Below are 22,284 nucleotides of genomic sequence, written 5' to 3'. Positions count from 1 at the left end.
TTGAATTCAGCCTACCTAAGACTTACATGAACATAACTACAAAACACTGTTTACAGAAATATAGGAAGTTAATAGGAGAGCTTGCCAATACTCATGGTTGGTTTTGCCAACACAATGATGATACTAAAATAATTTACAGGTGCCATACTCTACCTCCCAACCACAATCATTCTCACTAGCTGGCTTACCCCATGCCTAGAAGACTCTCCTTCTTCATTTCTACTTCCCAGTTTCCTTGACTTCCTTCAAATCTCAACCAAAGTCTGAACTTAGGCATGGAAAGGCATGAAGCCTTTCTCAGTCCTCCTTAATGTTAGTGCCTTCCCTCAGACACTACCATCAATTAATCCTGTGTATATCTTATTTTGTCTACATCGGTTTTTTGTATGCTTTCTGCCTCATTATACTGTGAGCATCTGGAGAGTTAAGGACTCTTTGTTGTCTTTATCTCCTCAACACTTAGCACAGCGTCTGGCACTTTAAATAATAGACACTTAAAGAGTTAGAACCTCTAAAACTAGGGAAAATACCAAAATTCACCTGGAAGAACAAAAAGGTTGAGAACCTCAAGGGAAATAAAAGGGTTTAGAGCATGAAAATCATCTGTGACAACCACCAATCTCAAACTATAGTATAAAGTAATATAATCATTGAAACTGGTTTGATAAAAAGAAGTATTTACAAAAGTAACAGAATAGGTAAGCAAAACACCATTAACTGAGCATAGCCTAGTGTTAAATAAACACCTGGACACTAACTTAAGTTCTGATAATCATTTAATATCATTTTTGGACTTTAATAAGTGCCAGAGCCTGAAAAAATCAACCAGAAGAAGAGCCTAGACCTAACAGCCTCTTTGTTCTCTGAAGTAAACTCAGAGAATTCCTCTACTTATGTCAACAAGGCCAGATGGGGCTGACTTAGCATACTTCATGAGACCCTTAACCTGAGACACCATCTTGAATAATGGGACTTTTTCCTTATCTTAATATTTTGTGGACATATATTATATTATGGCATATTAATGGTAAAGAAAACAGATATCCTGTGTCGTAATTTCAGTTGACACTTTCTCAACTCTCCTACTGTATTTACAACTTCAATTAAGAAATTCCTTTCTCATGGTATAGTTAATTATAGAGACCATAAATCTGAGGGACACAGACATTCTTGGATTGTCCTAAAACAGATTTAAGACTGGTCATTCTTGTATCAGACAATCAGAAGTTTTCTTCTGGTTCCGTGATCATGTAAATGCTAACTTTAAGGGAATAAACAATATGAATCTAGCCTGTTTGCCTCTTTTAATCAAACTTTCAGGGCGACAGTTCTTAAGTAAGAACTTCCCATTAGGTTTAAGATAACATCTTCTAGTTGGTAGTTTGTCCTTCATTTTCGAAGAGGACCACGACATCAGGAAGATGATGCCATGACTTGCAAGTGAATTGATTCTAAGTGAGGGAGGGCTGTGCAAAGTCACCAACCTTACTTTCTCCTCCAGAGCCATCTGTATCCAGCAGCCAGATATAGATTAGGACAACTGGGATGGCCCAGAATGCAGTGGGAGATCTTGGCCTTTTTAAACTAAGGTCTTTCTGAGTTCTCACTTTGACTGAGGCAATGCCCATTCAGTGATTAGGGCTATTTAAGAAGTGAGCCCCTGGTACCAAATTCTACAATAAATTTAAAATGGCTACATGACTTGCATGTTAAAGATTAACATCATAAAAATCAAAAAAGGATCAGATCAGGTATCTTTCATATCTACAGCTAGAGCATGAATAATTTTTAACTAAACAAAGGATAGAGGCAATTAGTTAATTTTTGTTATGTTAAATTTAAAAAGTTTTTCATGAACTAAATTAATGTACTTAGAATAAGACAGGAAGCAGCTGACTGGGAAAAAAATTTTTCTATCATATGTTTCACCAACCTTCCAGTCACTCAAGCCAACAATCCTAATCATCCTCAACTCCCACTCACTCCACATATCTAATCTTTTGTGAAATCCTGTTATTTCAAGGGTTATTTCTGCCTTCACAACATCTCTCCTATATATACTCTTCTTTCAATTCACACAGCCACCACACTAGCACAGGCCCCATCACCTACTGTCAGTGCTACTGCAATAGCTTTCTAATTGGTTTCCCTACCTCATATGATCCACTCCATTCTCCAAAGCTCTTCTCCTAAAATGCAGATTTGACCATATCACTTCCCACTGGATAAACTCCTTCAATTCCTAGAACCTTCAGGATCAATTATAAAATCTGTTTTGCATTTAAAGCTCTTCATTCTTTTGCATTCTTACATTTTATTCTGCCTAGAGGAACTCAACAATCCAGTTATACAGGCCTACATGCTGACCCTCACATACACCACTCACCTCACTTCAAGGGTTTTCCCTCCTTGATTCTCTGGTTTCCTCCAGGAAAGCTCAAATCCTGCCTTCTGCAAAAACCTTTACCAGTCTCCATCCCATCCTACCCCAAACCCCAATGCAATTACCTTCCATTTATACTGGGTACATCTTGTACATTTTTGCATGTTGTCTCCTTCATTAAAATGTGCATTTCTTGAGGGCAGGGACTGAGTTTTTGCCTTTTTTTGTATCCCCAAGCTTTGCTCAGTACCAGAACTCCCACTTACAATGGTTAGTGCTTAATAAATGTTTGTTAACTGACTGACAAGAGTCTGATTGACAATATATATAAACAACTAATAGAAATATGTTGTAGAAAAAGTTATTCCCAACAGATAAGTGGTCAGAATGACAAACATTTCTCAAAAAAAGACTTGCAAATTATTAACAATCATATAAAAGAATGCCCAAATCACTAATAATAAGAGAATGCAGATCAAAACAAACCTCAAGTTTCTCCTCACATTCAGCAAATTGGCAAAATGATAAAATACAGAAATAGTGTTGGAGCAATTTATGGATAGATACACTCATGTGAAGCTATGAACTTGTACAACTATTCTGGAAAGTAATCTGGAATCATGCAAAGAAAGTGACTAAAATGTCCGTATCCTTTGATCCACAATGTCCAAAGCTATGCATATACCGCTAAGGAGGTCAATCACAAAAAGCCCCTATATAAGCCAATATATTTATAATAGTACTTTTTATAGCAATAAAGAATTAGAAACAAAATAGATGCTCACCAATTTGGGAACAGCTAAACAAACTGAGACGAATGTAAAGGAATATTACAGTATTATAAGGAACAATGAGTATGATGAATACAGAGAGACATGGAAAGATTTATGAATGGATATGAAGTAAGCAAAACCAAGAAGACTGTACACAACTGTAAAATATAAATGGAAAAAACAAAAGAATCAAAACGGGGTATTATGAAATTATAAGGATCAACAACTCAGCAGCAAGGACATGTGAGAAAGCACACCCCTCCCCTCTACGTAGAAGTGAGTGATCACAGGTGTATGCCACTGCAGACACTGTCAAATTATTTTGCTGTTTTGGTTAGTTTTGCTACCTTGGGTTTTTTTTTTCTTTTTTGTTCTTTAAGGATAGCTCACTTGGAATGGAAGGAGATATAATGGAAAATGTAAGTAATGTGAAAACAAAAGGTACTGATAAAAATTTACTTTAAAAATAAAACTTATTCAAGGTCTCCTACCTCATGCTGTTAGATCTCCAACATAATATAACTTCAATTTGAAGACCTGATCCTTATTTTTATATATATTCTCCATAACCAGAATATGTAATTAACCTCTGTCTGAATTCAGTTACTTTCTGTTTCATTAATTTCTTCTCTACATAAATTCAAGAGCCTCTTTGAAGTTTTAACCTGAAAGATATTTATTTTAAATGACCCAGGAGTACTATTTAGTACAGTCTATCCAGGTAAGTTTCATAGTTATTTTTTAATATAGATGAACTAATTTAACATGCCCTAAAGCTACTTCACTATCACACATTTTTTTCCACCTTTGGAGAAAATCAGTCTTCTCATGCAATAAGCCTTGATCTCCTCAAGACAGAAGCCCTAAAATGAACAGCATCATGCTAACATCTCAGCTGCTGCTTACCATTGAGCACTTCTCCAAGACTTTCTCCTGGAACTTCAAGAACCCTTCCTGAACATCAGGTTGGTTGAGGGAGAAAGAAAGAAAGTGAGTGAAGGGCTGTTTTCTTCGGAAACTCTCCACAAGGACATCAATTCGAGTTTTCGCTGAGATGACACCACCTCGTTGCTGGCCCGTGATTACTGTGGGCAAACAGAAAAACATTTTTTAAAAAAACGTGATGATGATGATAATGACAATGATAATTTGCATTTATAAAGTCCTCTAAGATCTACAAAGCACTTTACTTATGTTATACCATTTGACCCTCAGAATCCTGTGAGGTAGATCCTATTACCCTTATTTTACAGATGAGGAAACAGAGGCTAACACACTTGCCCAGGGTAACACATTTAATAAGAGTGCAAGGCAGAATATGATTTCAAGTCTTCCTGACTACATCACAATGCTTGCAATTAGATGCATTTTTAAATGGACTGTCCTAGGATGTGTAAAATATACAGTATCTGCCTGTGGTGATACAGAGCTAAAACTAATTAACAAGTCCAACTGCTTTTAATATTATCCACCTGTTCAAAGAATTTAGGACAGCAACATGTCATGGATTAGAAGACAACAAAATCAATCTGAGAAAAGTGAGACTACAAAGAGAGTATCTTGGAGACAAGCCGGTGAGATAGAAAAGTGTGCAGAAGTCAAAAAATACTGGAACATCTTTTCTGATGAAGGTGAACAGGTCATAGCCACTGTTTAAGCAGATGGTACATGGAACCCTCCTGGCTCCACAACCTGCATAGATCGGAAAGGAAGAAAATCTAAAAGAAGAAAGAAGAAATGTGAACAATTAAATCAAAAATCAGCAGACAGCTCCCAGATACCATTTTAAAAGGCTTAATGATAAGACCCTGACTAAAGGACAGGGATAGATATAAGGATAGGGGCAATGCCACTAATGTAGCACACCCCCTCTACCAATGTAGGTAACTCACAGTCATAGCCGCCTAGAGCACTGAGAGAATAAATGATACATCTAGGTCACACAGGCAGGATGGATCAGAAGCAAGCCTTAAACCCAGGTCTTCTTGGCTTTAAGCTAGTTTTCTATCCACTACACTCTAAATGAAGATATGATAAATAAAGAACATTAAGACAGGAAGATGCATAATGAAGTAGATGAAAGATCAACCAGAAAAGAAGACCTATATTCAAACCCTGCCTCAGCCACATACCAACTGTGTGAGCAGGGCAAGTGCCTTCACCTCTCTGGGACAGTTTTTTTTTCCTTTTTTTAATAATTAACTTATTTTTAGTTTTCAACAGTCACTTCCATAAGATTTTGAGTTTTAAATTTTCTCCTCCTCCCCAGGACAGCATATAATCTGATACTCTACATTTGCATCCATAGTAAACATATTTTCACATTAGTCATGTTGTAAAGAAGAATCAGAACTAATGAACCACAAGAAAGAAGAAACAAAATAACAATAACAAAAACAGAGCAAACAATATGGTTAAATCTGCATTCAGACTCTGTCATTCTTTCTCTGGATGTGGATGGCATTTTCCAGTATGAGTCTTTTGGAGTTATCTTAGATCCTTGCACTGCTGAGAAGAGCTAAGTCTATCAAAGTCAGTCATTGCACAGTGCAGCTGTTACTGTGTACAGTAATTTCTGTTCTCCTGGTTTTGCTCCCTTCACTCAGTGTCAGTTCATATAAGGCTTTCCAGATTTTTCTGAAGTCTGCTCATCATTTCTTATAACACAATAGTATTCCATTGCATTCGTACACGACAATCTGCTAAGCCACTCCCCAACTGATAGGCATCTCTTTGATTTCCAGTTCTTGGCCATCACAAAAAGAGTTGCTGTAAATATTTTTGTATATGCGGGTCCATTTCCTGTTTTTATAACCTCTTTGGGATACAGACTGAGAAGTGGTTGCTGTTGTGTTTGTCCTTTGTTCCTGAAGAGGATCATGATATCAGGGAAATGATGACATGACTTGCAGTTGACTTTGATTTGAGGGAGGGAAGGCTTTGCAAGGTCATCAGCCTCACTTTCTCCCCCAGAGCCAACTGGATCCAGTGGCCAGATATTCATCAGAACTGGAGATGGCCTAGGATGCAATGGGAGACCCTGACCTTTTTCGGTTAAGATCTTTTTAGGTTCTCACTTTGAGAGAGGTAACACCCATTCAGGGAATAGGCCTCTTTAAGGAGTTAGTCAAAAAATAGGGAAATGATAAATGTTGGAGAAGATGTGGGAGAGTTGGAACACTAACTCATTGCTGGCGGAGCTGTGAGCTGATTCAACCATTCTGGAGAGCAATCTGGAACTATGCCCAAAAGGCATCAAAATGTGCATACCCTCTGACCCAGCAATACTGCTTCTTTATCCCAAAGAGATCATAAAAATGGGAAAAGTTCTTACATGTACAAAAATATTTATAGCATCTCTTTATTGTGGTGGCCAAGAACTGGAAACCAAAGGGATGCCCATCAACTGGGGAATGGCTGAACAAGTTGTGGTATATGAATGTAATAGAATACTACTGCGTTATAAGAAATGACAAAAAGGCAGACTTCAGAAAAACCTGGAAAGACTTATATGAACTGATGCCGAGTGAAGTGAGTAGAGCCAGGGGAGCATTATACACAGTAACAGCCACAGTGTGTGAGGACTGTTTTCGATAAATAGCCCTTCACAGCAACACAAGGACCTAAAACATTTCTAAAGGACTCAAGATGCAAAATGCCATCCACATCCAGAGAAAGAACTATGGAGTCAGAACGCAAAATGAAGCAGACAATTTTCTCCTTTGTTATGTTTTGTTTTGTTTTGTTTTTCTCATGGTTTCTCCCATTTGTTTAAATTCTTCTATGCAACATGACTAATGTGAAAATGTGTTTAATAGGAATGTATGTGTAGAACCCATTGCATGCCATCTTGGGGAGGGAGGTGAGGGAAGGGAGAGAAATTTGGAATTTATGGAAGTGATTGTTAAAAATTGAAAACAAATAAATTAATGAATGTGGGGAGGGAGAAGTTAATCAAGGGTCAGCCCCCATAATTTAAAAAAAAAAAAACTCAAACTGGGAAGGGAAGACCCTCAAGGTTCCTGCTCAAAAGATAAGCAGTTACTATTTACTACTTTTACTACATTTATTAATAAATAATAAATAAATGATGTCAAGCAGTGTCATTTTGAAGACAAAAGAATTTCCTTTGGACTATCTGGATCCTACCATTTGTACCTTCTCTCATGACAGAGACAAAACCTAGCTCCCCTCATTACAGAGTAGTCCTTGAAGTTTTCAAGGACTAGTTCCCACTTTATGTCATTGCATAGGGCACTGTGAACACCTAAAGTGTTATCTTCAGTCAGTCCACAATCATTTATTAAATGATAACTATGTGCCAGGAACTGCGCTAAGCACTTGGGAATATAAAGAAAGGCAAAACCAGGGTTCCTGCTTACAAGCAGCGCCCACATTCTAATGGAGGAAGGAATATGCAAATAAGTACATATCTGGTTGGCTAGTTGCTGTTGTCCATCTTTGAAGAGGATCAAAATGACATCACCATTATAAAGTGAAATTTCAGTGTGTCCAACTATGGCTGATCAGACCAATACGAGCTTGGAACGCTCTACCACAGGTTGGGCAGATAGTCTGTGTGATTATTTGGAGTGAATATCCCAAATTTATGCATCCTATGTTTACTTTGTGCTGTCTCAATTCTGCTTTGCTCAAAGAGCGCAACACCCTTTCTGATGTGGGCACGCCGTGCTAAGAGGTCCTATGCAAGTGTCTCCCATGGTGCACAATCAAATTCAAAGTCCTTGAGAGAGACTTTAAGAGTGTCCTTGTATCGTTTCTTCTGGCCACCATGTGATCACCTGTCCTATGCGAGTTCTCCATAAAACAGTCTTTTTGGCAAGCATACATTTTGCATTCAAACAACATGGCCAGCCCATGGGAGCTGTGCTCTCTGAAGCATAGTTTGAATACTTGGCAGTTCAGCTCAAGCAAAGACTTCAGTGTCTGGTACCTTATCCTGCCAGATGATCCTCAAAATCTTCCTAAGACAGTTCAAATGAAAGTGATTCAGTTTCCTGGCATGGCGCTGGTAGACTGTCCATGTTTCACAAGCATATAACAATGAGATCAGCACAACAGCTCTGCAGACCCTCAGTTTGGTAGTCAGTCTAATACCTCTTCTCTCCCAAACTTTTCTTTGGGGAGCCTCCCAAACACTGAATTAGGTCTGGCAATTTGTGCATCAACCTCATTGTCAAAGTGTACATCCCTGGAAAGTACACTACCAAGGTAAGTGAACTTATCCACAGCATTCAAAACTTCTCCATTTGTTGAAACCGACGATTCACATATGGATGTTGTGGTATGTTCATCCTTCATTGCCTAAGAAGACCATGCCATCAGAGAAATGATGACATGACTCGCACTTGACTCTGTTCTGAGAGCGGGAGGGCTGTGCAGGTCATCAGTCTCACTTCTCCTCCAGAGCCATATGAATCTAGTGACCAGATATTCCTCAGGATGACTGGAGATGACCCAGGATGAGGCAATTGGGGTTAAGTGACTTGCCCAAGGTCACACAGTTACTGAGTGTCACATGTCTGAGGTGAGATTTGAACTCAGGTCCTCCTGACTCCTGCACTGGTGCTCTATTCAATGCACCACCTAGCTGCCCCTGGATGGTGTGGTGGTGGCTGACGGAACACCTGTGTTTTCTTGATGTTGATTATTAGGCCAAAATTAGCACAGGCAGAAGAGAACTGGTCCATACTTAGTTGCATCTCAGCTTCAGAGGCTGCATAATTGGGCTGTTTGCACAATCATCTGCAAACAGAAAATCATGCATCAACACTCCTTCCACTTTGATCTTGGCCTGTAGCCTTTTCAAATTGAATAACTTACCATCAGTATGGTAGATGACCTTGATGCCATGTTCATCCTCATTGAAAGCATTTGTCAACATGGCTGAAAACATCATGTTAAAAAGCATGGGAGCTAGCACACAGCCCCATTTCACTCCACTGGTGACTGGGAAGGCATCAAGCATTGTCCATTATCCAGAACCCTGGCAAACATGCCATCATGAAACTGACATACAATACTGATGAACTTCTCCAGGCAACCAAATTTTAACATAATTTTTCATAAGCCCTCACAACTAACAGTGTCAAAGACCTTGGTCAGATCTACAAACATTGTATACAGACCTCTGTTCTGTTCCTGGCATTTCTCCTGGAGATGTCGGGCAGCAAACACCATATCAACTGTTCCTTGTCCCTTTCTGAAGCCACACTGGCTCTCAGGTATATGACCATCTTCCAAATGAAGGCTCAGCTTATTAAGGAGGACTCTAGCACACACAGTCGGCAACAGTGGAGCAGAAAAGGAGAGGTTGGTTTTCAGACATTTGGTGTGCAGCACTGCATTTGTTCACTTGTGTCAGAACACTTGCAAACACCAAGACTGGTTTGATGAAAATGATGGGGAAATTCAGAAGCTGCTAAATGAAAAACAAGAACTCCACAGGGTTTACCAGCAGGATAGTTCATCCACCTCTAAGAAGGCAGCATTTAATTCCATCAAAAGCAAAGTACAAGCAAAGCTTACAGAGATGCAGGATTCCTGGCTCAGTAAGAAGACAGATGAAATTCAGTTTTGTGCTGATAGTAACAATCCAAAGCACTTTTATGATTCCCTGAAAGCTACTTATGGACCAAAAACCTAACGTGCACCACAACTACTCAGGGCTGATGGAGCCAAATTGATTAGTGATAAGGACATGATCCTAGAGGGATTGGCTGAACACTTCCAAAGTGTTCTCAACAGACCATCATCAATAAGGCCATTAACCATTTACCTCAGGTTGAAGTCAATCCCTCCTTAGCTGAAGTTCCAACTGAAGAAGAGGTTTTGAGGGGTCATTAGGCTCCTTTCATGCGGCAAAGCACCTGGTGCTGATTCTATTCCAGGTGAGATTTACAAGGTAGGGGGACCATTGATCATACAAAAGCTGACTGAAATTTTCCAGGTTATATGGCAAGAGGAGGCTATCCCCCAGGAGTTCAAGGATGCCTCCACTGACCATCTCTTTAAAGGTAAAGGGAATAGATTATCCTGTGACAATCACAGGGAGATCTCTCTCTTAGTCATTGCTGGCAAAACTAAGTATCTACAGAATATATAAAGTATAAATGGAAGAAAACCTCAAAAAGCTTTGGCAGGAAGTGGGATGTGAGCCAGCTGCTAGGCTGAGCTGCCTTACTACTTTCCTGGTGGACTAATTCCACATGGGTAAGGACTTCCTCACTTTTTGAGATCTCCAGGTCTTAGTTTCGTGTCTGGCTTCTCTTAAGTGCATATGAGATGAGGATAACTCCAAGGTCCTGAAACCAAGGGATGGAAAGGTGGTGAGCCCCTCAACCAGAGTTCTTTGGATATGTGTTGAGTTTGATATACTTGTGAAACAGCTAGATAGAGATGTAGAGTGGGCAGTTTTCAATGGAGAAGTGGAACTTGGCTTGGCAGAGACATAAGATGCCACCTCTTCACATGAGGCTTTCCCCCAATCCACTCCCATCTCTGAGTTACTGTAAATCTCTTTTGTATATATTTATTTTTACAACTGGTCTACCCTGATAGAATCTTGGAAGCTGTGGGGAAAAAAAACATAGAAGTGGTACTGATGAGACAAAGGGTATGCAGTTTTATAGCCCTTTGGGCATAGTTCCAAAATGCTCTTCAGAATGGCTGGATTAGTTCACAACTCCACCAACAATGCATTAGTGTTCACATTTTCCCATATCTTCTCCAACATTTTTCATTTTCCAGTTTTGTTATGTTAGTCAATCTGACAGGTGTGAGGTAGTATCTCAGAGTTGTTTTGATTTGCATTTCTCTAATCAATAATGATTTAGAGCATTTTTTCATGTGACTATAGATAGCTTTAATTTCTTCCCCTGAAAACTGCCTGTTCATATTCTTTGACCATTTATCAACTGGGAAATGACTTGTGTTCTTATAAATTTGACTCAGTTCTACACTATATATAGATTTTTATATATAAATATATATATTTTTATAGATTTATATGTTTACATAGATTTTTATATATAAATATATATATTTTATATATTTTAGAAATGAGGCCTTTATCAGAGACACTGGCTATAACAACTGTCTCCCAGCAGAAGCACGTTTCTAAGACTCTCAGTTTCAGAAAAGTGGTCAATAAACATCAGCAGTAGAAGTTTCCACATACTGATGAAATGAGGGAATCTCAATAAATAGGAAGAATATTAAAAGTATTAAATGATTAGGTTTTAACAGAAATATTTTCCTTTCTTTACAGAAATTTGTAACATACTCAAATGAGATATATGAGAAATAATTTCATGTACTTATTCTAACACATTTTCCCAAGTCAGTTAATAATAGAAACACTGCCCTTTTATTCTCAAACTACCCTGGGAAACAAAAGTAATGTCCCTTTTGTTGTGAAGAAACAAGTTTCAAAAAAATCTCTGCATAAAATATATCTAATAAAAGTCTGATATCCAAATCATACAGAAATTTTACACAAATATTTAATTCAATAGCTATTCCCCAATACATAAATGGCCAAAATATGTGAATGGTTTTCAAAGGAGACTATCACAATTACGTGACAAAACTGCTTCAAATCACTGACAATAAGAAATGCACATGAAAACAACTCTGAGGTTTCACCTCTCACACAGTAAATTATCAAGGACAACAAAGATGGAAATGATCAATGTTTAAAGGGATAGAAGAAACCTTACTAATACATTTGAAGCTGTGAATTGGTCCACCTATTCTAAAAAGAAATTTGGAATTACGTCTCCCCTCTCCCCAAAATGAAATAAAATATTCATATTCTTTGATCCAGAAATCCCGTTGCTAGGCATATACCGTTAGGAAGTCAAAGACAGATAATAAAGTTTGACATAAACTAAAATATTAATTATGGCATTATTTCGTGACACCAAATAACTAAAAGAAAAGTAGGTACTAACTGGATTATAGCTAAGCAAATGGTGATACATTAATGTATTGGAAAATTACTGTATAATAAGAAACATTAAATATGAATAATGCAGAGAAAGGACTTAAAATTGACTGCTATTAAATGAAATAAGCAGAACTAGAAAAATAACATCTGTAATTACAACAATGTAATAGGAAAAACGATTTAAAAAAACTACACAGTGACCAAGTCTGGCAACAGAAAAGAGCTAAAAAATTATACCTCCCTGCCCTCATTGCCAAAATGAAGGACTATGCATGTTGGGTGCTGTATATGCAGTCTGATTTGGTCAATATGCTATGTAACCAAAAAAAACGACTACTTCTGGAGGGGCTGAGAGATAAGAGTCACATTAATGCATGCTGGTGAAGCTAATTGTTTCAACCATTCCAAGAAACAATTTGGAAGTCATTAATATGACTTTTGATCCAGCAATACCAGTACTAGACACATATTTCCAAAAGGTCAAAGGATCTCCAAATGCAAACATATTTCTATTTTGGTCTGAACTAGTATAGTCAGATTATGTCATTCGAGTCATCACTATTATGACATTTTACTATCTGCTCCTCAATTTGAGACGAATAAACTTAAGAGAATATTTATCAAAAGGGATACGATCTAATTCAAACCTACTGACCTCACTGGGTTTATCTAGGTATGACAGAAATCAATTCACACACTTAATTTCAAGCTGCTAAACGTAACAGAAATATAAAATGCAAGGAGAGCTAGGAACCTGATTCTGGTAGTCTTTATTTAGAGAGAAACTAAGGCTAAGATATATAACCAAAATATAGGTGATATACCTGTAAGTTTTTCACATTTGGAAAAAACTAGTGACACCGAGATGAAATCAACTGATTCTAGAAACACTTTAAGAATATAATCACAATCAAGACTTACATGAACTGATGCACAGTGAAATGAGAGCTGGGAGAACATTGTACACAGTAACAACTATATGGTATGATGATCTACTTAGTTATTCTCAGCAATAAGTCTTTAGGACTTATGATGAAAAGTGCTGTTCATCTCCAGAGAAAAAACTGGTAGAGAATGAGGGCAAAACCAAGATACTTTTTCCTGTACTTTACTTTTCCTGGATTATTTTTGTCTGTGTTTTCTTTCACTGAATGACTTGTGTGGAAATGTGTCTTGCATTACTACACATATATAACCTATGTCAAATTGCTTGCCTTCTTAATGGGGGAAGGGAGGGAGAGAATCTGGAACTCAAAATTTGAAGAAAAAAATGTTAAACTTGTTTTGAGATGTAATTGGGAAAAAATATTAAATAAGAAAAAAATTATTGCATTGGCCTTCTAAAAAAAAAGAATATAATCACAATCAAAAGAGACCTTTTCTTAATATAAGTTGCATCCATTGAAAACTAAGAGCCATCATTATATATAGTAATGATCAAAAACAAACTTTCCAGTAAGATCAGGGATAAAGCAAGGATGTATGTTATCATCACTCTTTTTTGACACAATACTAGAAAAACAGGAATATGCATAAGCAAGGGGAAAATAAAATTATCACTTTTTGCTGATAATATAGTGTTTTACTAAAAGAACCCTAGAGAGCCAACTAAAAAATTAATTTAAATAGCTTCAGCAAAGTTGTAGGACAAAAAATAAATCCATATAAATGTCAGCTTTTCTGTGCATTACCAACAAAAACCAAAGAGATAAAAGGAGAAATTCCATTTAAAATAATTACAGACGAGCTAGAGAATGGCAAGAAAAGTGAGCTCCCTCCGACAAAACTGCTCCAAACCAGACAGGTATAGGGAGACAAAGAGAAGTGTGTGGACACTGGGGACAGAGTTTCAACACAGCTGTGCACCAGAGTAAGAGATGCGGTAGCTTTGATGGCTATCAACTGGTAGCTTTCCAGTGCTGGGTCACAGATCCAGGGTGAGTAAGAAGAAGATATAAACCTAGAGGTGGCACTCCGGGATAATTAATGGTTGCAGGACCTAAGGCTTGTACCAAGAGAGGAGGATGGTCAAAAGCAAGCAGGAGCTGTGTTGACTCTGACGCCAGGAATACAGCAAGGTCTCAGTTCCAGCCTCCAGCCCTGTCTGAAGTCTGCAGTAGAATATCCAGCGTAGGAATCTCAGATCAAAAGGAAATCTACAAAAGGAAAATTCTGTCCCTCTGAACCAACAGAACTTTCCAGTTCACTGACAATGGCTGAATCCAGCAGCAATCTACTGAAATTCAAATAGGGCAAGCTCAACCTAGTCCAAGAATTTATAGAGCTCAAAGCAGGACAATGATCAGAATTTACCTTGGATCAGACCATCTGGAAAGCACATTTTTGAAAGCCTGCAGGTCCCTAGCCCAAGCTGTTTCTGATACTGGAATAATACAACACTCAATATCCTGAGAAAGCAAAATAAACTCAACTCAGACATTTCCCACAGAAGTGGCAGAGTCTGTCCCTATGTCATAAAGTTTTAAGTCAGGAAGCAGGCTGCAAGAACAAGCAAACAAAAATAGAATCTCACCATAAAAAGCTATGATAGTCAAAGGGACACTGAAGACACAAACCCAGAACAAGAGAAAGACTCCAAAACATCTATAAGCAAAGTTTCAAAGCAAAACATAGCTCAAGCATAATAAATTGAACAAGAATTACTAGAAGAAATGAAATAAGAGTTTTGTAATCTTTTTGTAAGTGAAATGAGTGTGTTAAAGGGAAAAACTGGAAAAGAAATGAGAGCTATGGAAGAACTGGAAAAGAACTAACTTGGTACAAAAGTAACTTTGTAACCTTGCCTGAACAACAAACTCTTAGAAAATTAGAATGGATCAACGAGAAGACAGTGACCATATGAGACACAAAGTATTAAAACAAAGTCAAAAGTATGAAAAAAATAGAATAAAATGTGAAGTATCATATAGCAAAAGCAACTGAAAACAGAACAAAAAGAAAACACTTAAGAACCATTGCACTACTTGAAAGCCATAACAAAAAAAGAGCCTAGATATCCTGCTTAAAGAAATCTTAAAACTGCCCGTCATCTTAGAAACAGAGGGCAAAGTGGAAATAGAATCCATCAAGTCACCTCCTGAAAAAAAAAATGAAAACTTCCATGAAAGTAATAGCCAAAATCCAGAAATTCCAAGTCAAAGAAAAAAACAATGCAAGCAGTCAGAAAGACTTCAAATACTGAGGAGCCACAGTCAAGATCACACATGATTTAGCAGCCACTACAGGAAAGAGAACTTAGAACATGGAATTTCAGAAGGCAAGTCAAGAATAACTTAAACAGCAAAACTCCTACTGGGAGAAGAAAAGAATGTGACATTTACACAAATAAGGAAAAATAAAATTTCCAGAGGGAAAGAGAACAACTGAAAAGTTCCTGAAAGGTCTTCAGTGCCTTCTTGTTCACTGGTTGCTTCCTTACTACCCACAAATACACTTGCCTCACTTAATCCATCACTCCTATAGCTATCATCCCTTGTCTCTCCTCCTTACTGTGGTTAGACTGCTTGAGAAGGCTAGTCTGTAAGTGGTGCCTTCACTTGCATGCCTCTCATTCTTTTCTTCATCTCTGTAGTTTGGTTTCTGATCTCATCATTCAACTGAAACTACTCTCTCCAAAGTTACCAGTAATCTCTTAATTATCCATCTCATGGCCTGTACTCAACCCTCATCCATCCATCCTTCCTACTTGTCTGCAGCCTTTAATGATGTGGATCCCCCTCTTCTCCTTGATACTCTCTTTTCCAGGTTTCTGTGATGCTGTCCTCTCCCAGTTCTCCTACCCCTCTGACCACTCCTCAGTCTCTTTTACTTGATTTTCACCCTGGTCACACCCACTAGCCTTGGTTGTCTCCAAGACTCTCTCCTGGGCCCTCTTCTCTTCTCTCTCTATGCTACTCAGGTTGGTTACCTCATCAGTTTTATGCTGATAATTCCCAAATCTACCATCCAGTCCATCTGGTAAGACAGCTTATGGCTAAAACTGAACTTAAATATCTTTCTCCCCAAACCCTCCTCTCTTCCTAAGTTTCCTATTACTATCAAGAACATCCCAGGCTCATAACCCAGGAATCCTCACCCTGAACTTCTCACTTCTCTATGTTTAATCTGTTTCACCTTTGCAGCATTTTTCAAATATGCCCTCTTCTCTCTTCTGATACAGCTTCCACTCTAGTACAGTTTCTTATCACTTCACATTTGAATTATTACAATAGCCTAATGGAGGGTCAGACTGCCTTAAGTCTCTCTCCACTCCAATCAAATCCTCCATTTAACCACTAAAGTGATTTTCCAAAAGCACAAGTCCAACCATGCACTGCCCTACTCTCCATAAACTCCAGTGGCTCCCTATTGTTTCCAGGAGCAAATATAAAATGTTCTGTTTGACATTCAAAGCCCAGAATAACCTAGCCCCCTCTTACCTTTCCAGTCTTAGTCCCTTAGACTTTAGTCCCCAATACAAATTTTTCAGTCCAATAACACTGGCCTCCTGGTTGTTCCACAAACAAGACACTCTATCTCTCAACTCTGGGCATTCTCTCTGGCTGATCTATATAGCTAGAATGCTCTCCCTCCTCTGCCCACAGACTTCTCTGACGTCCCAAGTAAAATCTCATGTTTTACAGGGAGCCTTTCCCAACTCCTCTTAATTCTAGTGTCTGCCCTCTATTAATTCTCTCTTATTTATCCTGCATAAAGTTTGTTTTGTATATATCTGTTTACATGTTATCTCTCCCATACAGTTAAGCTCCTTGAGGGCAGGGACTACCTTTTTCCTCTCTATATCTCAAGTGCTTTGCACATTCTGACACATAATAGGAGCTTGATAAATGTTTATTGATTGACTAATTGTGATAGCAAAGAATTGGAAACAAAGCAGATGTCCATCAAATGGGGAATGGCTAAACAAGTTACAGTATATGAATATAAAGGAATCTTTCTATCCTGTAAAAAAATGATGAATGTGATAAAGCTAGAGAAGTATGAAAAGATATATATGTACTGTCGTAGAATGCAGTAAGCAGAGTTGAGAAAACAATACAAAAATGGCAATGTAAATGAACAGGACAACCATACATACACATAAAAAATCAAAAGTGAATGCTATAAAATTAGAAAGGACAACAACAGCTCAAAAGAAGAGATAAGAGAGAACATTCCCAATTCACCCTTTCTTGGTAATAAGAAGAGGTGCAAAGGTGTTGCACTCTGCACATGTTCTCAGACTTTTCCAATCTATTGATCAGTTGTGCTGATTTTTTCTCTTTTTTCTTTTTTTTCTTTAAAATACACTATTTTGTTAAATCTCTGAAGAGAAGAACACTAGGCAATAATATGACAGCATAAAAACTACATGAAAACAACCACAAAACACTTCATACAAATAAAAAATAGGAGAAATATTAATTCTTCATAGATAAGCTAAGTAAATACAATAAAAATTAATTCAGTGACACTTCAAACTGCCTAAGTATTACTTTGCAGAGCTAAGAAAAATGATAATTCCTCTGAAAGAACAAAAGATCAAGAATCTCAAGGAAAATAATGAAAAAAGTGGGAAGGAAACGAGTTTAGAAGTACCAGATCTTAAACATTGCAGTAATTATCCAAATGACTTAGTAGGCTATGAAACAGAGGTTGGTCAGTGAACAGAGAAGGTAAACAATATAAAAAAGCAAATGAACACAATAGCCTCCTCACATATGATCAACCCAAAAACACCAGCTCCTGAAGTAAGACTAACAAGGCAATAAATATTTGGTTAAAAACTGGTGGGAAGCCTAGAAATTAGTCTGCCAGACACTAGATACAGACCAGTATCTCACACGATACAGGCTCTAAAAATATGCATGACTTAAACATTAACAGTGACATCATAAACAAATTAGAGGAGCAAGGAAGAAATTATCCTTCCTTTATACATATAAGTAGAGATTTCATGATCAAATAAGGGACAGAGAGAATTGCAGAAGATAAAATAGACAATTTTGATTACATAAAATTTTTAAAATTTTTGCACAAACAAAAACCAATGCCATTAAAATTAAAAGGGAAAGAGATAACTGGGGGGGGGAGGGTGAAATCTTTGTACTAAGTTTTTCTGATAAGGGTTACATTTCTAAGATATATAAAGAACTGATTCAAATTATAAGTATAAGAGCCACTTCCCAACTGAAAAATAGTCAAAAGATACATATAGGTAGTACTCTAAGGAAGAAATCAAAGCTATCAATAGCCATGTTAAAAAAAGAAAAAGCTCTTAATCAGTAATAGAGTGACTCATACTCATTAGATTAACAAAGTCCACCAAAAAGAAAAAAAAAATTGGAAGAGCTATAGAAAAACAGGCACATTACTGCACTAGTGGTGGAGCTGTGAATGGCTACAGCTATTCTGGAAAACAATTTTGAACTATGCCCAAAAATTACTAAACTATGCTTATCCTTCGATCTAGTAATACAACTACTAGGCCTAGACCCCAAAAAGATCAAATAAAGAAGAAAAAGACCCATATGTACAAAAATATAGCAGTTTTTCTTGTGGTAAAAAAGTACTGAAAGCTAAAGGAGGAATCAACTGGGGAATGGCTGAACAAATAGGGCATACTGATGTAATGAAATATTACTGTGTTGTAAAAATTGACGAAAGGGACAATTTCAGCCTAGAAAGCCTCATATGAACTGATAGAATGAAGTAAGCAGACCTAGAAGAACAACTTTATGTACAATAACAACAACACTGTAAAGACAAAAACAATTCTGAAAGTCTTAAGAACTCTGATCAACACAATGATCAGCCAAGGAATCCAGATATCCATGATGAAACATGATGAAACTCGCCTTGTGAAAGAGAGGTTGATGAACTAAGGATACAGACTGAAACATGTTTTTTGGACTTGTCCAATGCAGGAATTAGCTTTGTTTGACTATATTTGTTACATATTTGCTAAATATTTGTTACAAATCTTTGGTTTTTCTACTGTTCCTCTATGAGGGTGGAGTAAAGAGAGAAAATAGATTTTTGTTACTTTTAAAAAATCTTTAATTTTTTAAAAATGACAAAAAAGAATATAGCTACATTCTCCTGGATGTACCTTATTTTCACATATACACAAAAGTGAAAATGACTGTTACACATGCATGCTAAATCTCACCAATTTCTCCTTCCATTCCAGGTTTAGGAATGTTAATAGAAGTTCGAGTTTCCATTTCTAGTTTCTTTCTGGTCTCACCTTTCTTTCCAATTATATATCTACAACATAAAGAAAAATTTAATAGTGATTAGAAACTAATTCAAATGTTTGCAAAATAAGTGGCTAAAATGTTTTAAACCAGAAAAAGTTTCAGAAATCCTGTTTCACTCAATATCCTAAACTCTGTATTAGTAAAAAAAAAAAAAAAAGTTAACAAGAGTCAAAAAGTCTATAATTAATATAACATAACATAATATAATACAATCTATACACAGATTTCACATAAGTCTTAAAGACATGAGAAAGTGGGATTATTACCCTGGACTCAACTAATGTCACTCTTGAAGGTATGCCCCCTACCTTACCATCTTCACAGGTCCTTCTGTGCATTTACTGAGTTATCTTCCTTTTTCATTTGTGCTGCAGTAAAGAAGGTATGGTAGGATTTTCCTTTATAATCCCAGGCTCTAACTTACTGAAAGTCAGTATAGATAGATACCAGATATCAGAAACTGAAAAAATATCAACAACAAAATTGAAAGTGAGTGGGATAGGTTTAGTGAAGACTTCTCAGATTGTAATTCTTCTCCCAGGGGTGAGGTAAGACCCAGAGGCTCAAGGTTACAATATTTTTAGAATAGAATAGTTCCATATAAGGACACAAAACTATGTAGTGTATTAGGGTCTCATTGATTGGATAAAACTTACATAATTCCTCGATGTCTTCATTTCAAAAGGGATTGGTTAGATTTCGTGTCTAGACTGTAAGATCTAATGAGGATAATGGTCAGTGGGGGGAGGAGGGACTTGCATTAGGGTCTATATAAATCACTGCCCTTTTCTTTGTCTTTCCTACTCCAGATGAACTGGTATAGGACTGTCCTGATTCTCGAGAATCTAGTAAATAAACTTTCTGTCATCACTTTGAGAGGCCTCTGAGTAATTGATTTATGTAGGGACCTGAGCCATCCCACACAGTTTGGGGGCTTTCGCCCAGGATCTGTGACCTTTCTGAGAGAAGGCTGACAGCTCAGTTCAAAGACTGGGCACCCGTGGGGAGATTCCCCCATGGTCCTTGAAAAGGGCTGCCAGGACTCCCTCTCCGCAAGGTAACGACCCGAAGCAGAGGAACTCAGTGAGGACAGAATAGAGATAAGGACTCCAAAGGCTCCGAAGCCACGAAGTGTGTAAAAATGCCAACTGGTTGGTGCTGAAGTTTGCAGTCAGGCAACTTGTACGCGTATATGACCCAGCGGTAAGCACGGGGGGGGAGGGCGGCGGGTCTGGGGGTCAATTCGTTGAGTCTTAGATAGACTGGGGGAGAAGGTGACGACTCCCAACCAAATTAGTGGACTGCGGGACCCCAGGGTGAAGGGCCCCCCCAAAAACATTTGCTGGGTGACTGCTGGTGGGGGGCGACCCCCACTTGAGAGCTGGCAAGAGAGCTAGCAAAGAAGCTAGCATAATTCGTTGAGTCTTAGACTCGGAGGTGTTGGTGACAACCCTCGTCCAAAAAAGCTAGCAGGACAGCCAGCAAGAGAGCTAGCATAATTTGTTGAGTCTTAGACTCGGAGGTGTTGGTGACAAGCCTAGTCCAAAATGGGACAAAAGCAGTCCAAGAATAGAGCTTCGAAGTGGAGTCAGGAAGAAATACTAGTAAATAGTCCCTTGGGAAACCGATTACAAATTGGCATGAATTACCAAATTATAGAAAAAAGAATGTAGAAGAAGATGATTAAGTAATGTTGTATCATATGGGGTGAAAAGATATAGGAGGAGGAGGCACAATCTGGCCCAAATATGGTTCCTCCAGGATTGGGTTTGCCAAAAATTTAAACCTATATATATTATTCTATTCTGCTAAATGTTTTGTCTGTATATGTTGTGTTGGTATTTCTGTGTGAATGAAAGTCTGTGTGTCTCTGTTTTTATCTGATAAGGTTATAAATTTAGCCAGCCAGCCAGCAGGAGCAGAAAGGCTGAGCTGAACTGTCCTTGAAATTCCTGTGACTCCCTTTCTTCAACCCCTCCAGACTAGTTTCAGAGGGGCGGAGGGACAAGGAGGGAGAGAAAGGGAAAAAAAAAAATAATATTATTTTACTGTTCAGTTTATATGGTTGGTAACAGCAAGTAAAAGAATGTAGGAGAAGTGTCAGGTTAGGAGTAGAAAGAAATAAGTTATGTGCAGTTTCAAAGTGGCTTGAGGGAAAGGCAAGAGAATTTAAGCAGGTAGAGATGATGAAAGGAGCATGGGTACTGTGTAATCAGAAGACTTGAAAAAAAAAAAAAAGGGAGAGAGGGAATTTATCTTTGTCCCTCAGACCAAAGAGGCATGCTAGCAAGCATTTAACCATTTCCTGCCTCACCCAAAAGAAGAAATTTTAGTGTAATGGGAAATAACAGAAAGTTAAGTGAATTTATTCTGGTCATATTTGGAATTGTAAATAGGTGAAATGTGTCATTCTTAATTTAATGTTTCAGATAGGTTAGAATTTATTAAAGTTTGGTGGAAGAAAGCAGAAGATTAGAAAGTAAAAAAATCTCAAATAAGCAACTTAGAGCTGAGAGTTTTGGATTTAGGTTTAATTAGATCAATATATATATTTGACACCAGACAATGTACTTAAAGTAAAAAAATAAGTTTAGGTTTTTCTTTTTCTTTGCAGAGTGGGAGGGCCAGAAAGGGGTGGCCTTGGGAATCCTGGCACAAATAAGAGGAGGGCAGAGACACCCAGTGGCATTTCTGCCAAAAATGTTAGATCCAGTAACAAAAGGATAGGTATTTGTTAGATGCAACATTAATCTAATGTAACTGTTACACAATTTTTAAATTTTGTAATTTATTACATATAGATTGGGGTTTTAAAAAGATGTGATAGAAATTTGATAATTTGAAACATATTTGTTATATAAAAAAGGAGTTGAATAGGTTAATGGCTTATTTTAA

General features: G+C 37.6%; 1 protein-coding gene across 3 annotated transcripts in view; it reads right to left on the bottom strand.

Annotated features, from left to right (window-relative positions):
• The window catches only part of ASCC1 (activating signal cointegrator 1 complex subunit 1), a 161,437-nt gene that overhangs the window by 112,771 nt on the left and 26,382 nt on the right, over positions 1–22,284 (bottom strand). For all 3 annotated transcript variants that reach the window (XM_072628232.1, XM_072628233.1, XM_072628230.1), the window contains exons 4-5: positions 19,299–19,396; positions 4,063–4,241 (exon numbers count right to left, since the gene is read on the bottom strand). In XM_072628232.1, coding sequence (XP_072484333.1) covers positions 4,063–4,241; positions 19,299–19,396 — 277 coding nt within the window. The remainder of the gene's footprint in view (positions 1–4,062; positions 4,242–19,298; positions 19,397–22,284) is intronic.

Source organism: Notamacropus eugenii, chromosome 1 (assembly GCF_028372415.1).
Source record: "Notamacropus eugenii isolate mMacEug1 chromosome 1, mMacEug1.pri_v2, whole genome shotgun sequence".
In the NCBI taxonomy this organism is placed as follows: domain Eukaryota; kingdom Metazoa; phylum Chordata; class Mammalia; order Diprotodontia; family Macropodidae; genus Notamacropus; species Notamacropus eugenii.
This window is presented reverse-complemented; position numbering and strand designations above follow the sequence as displayed.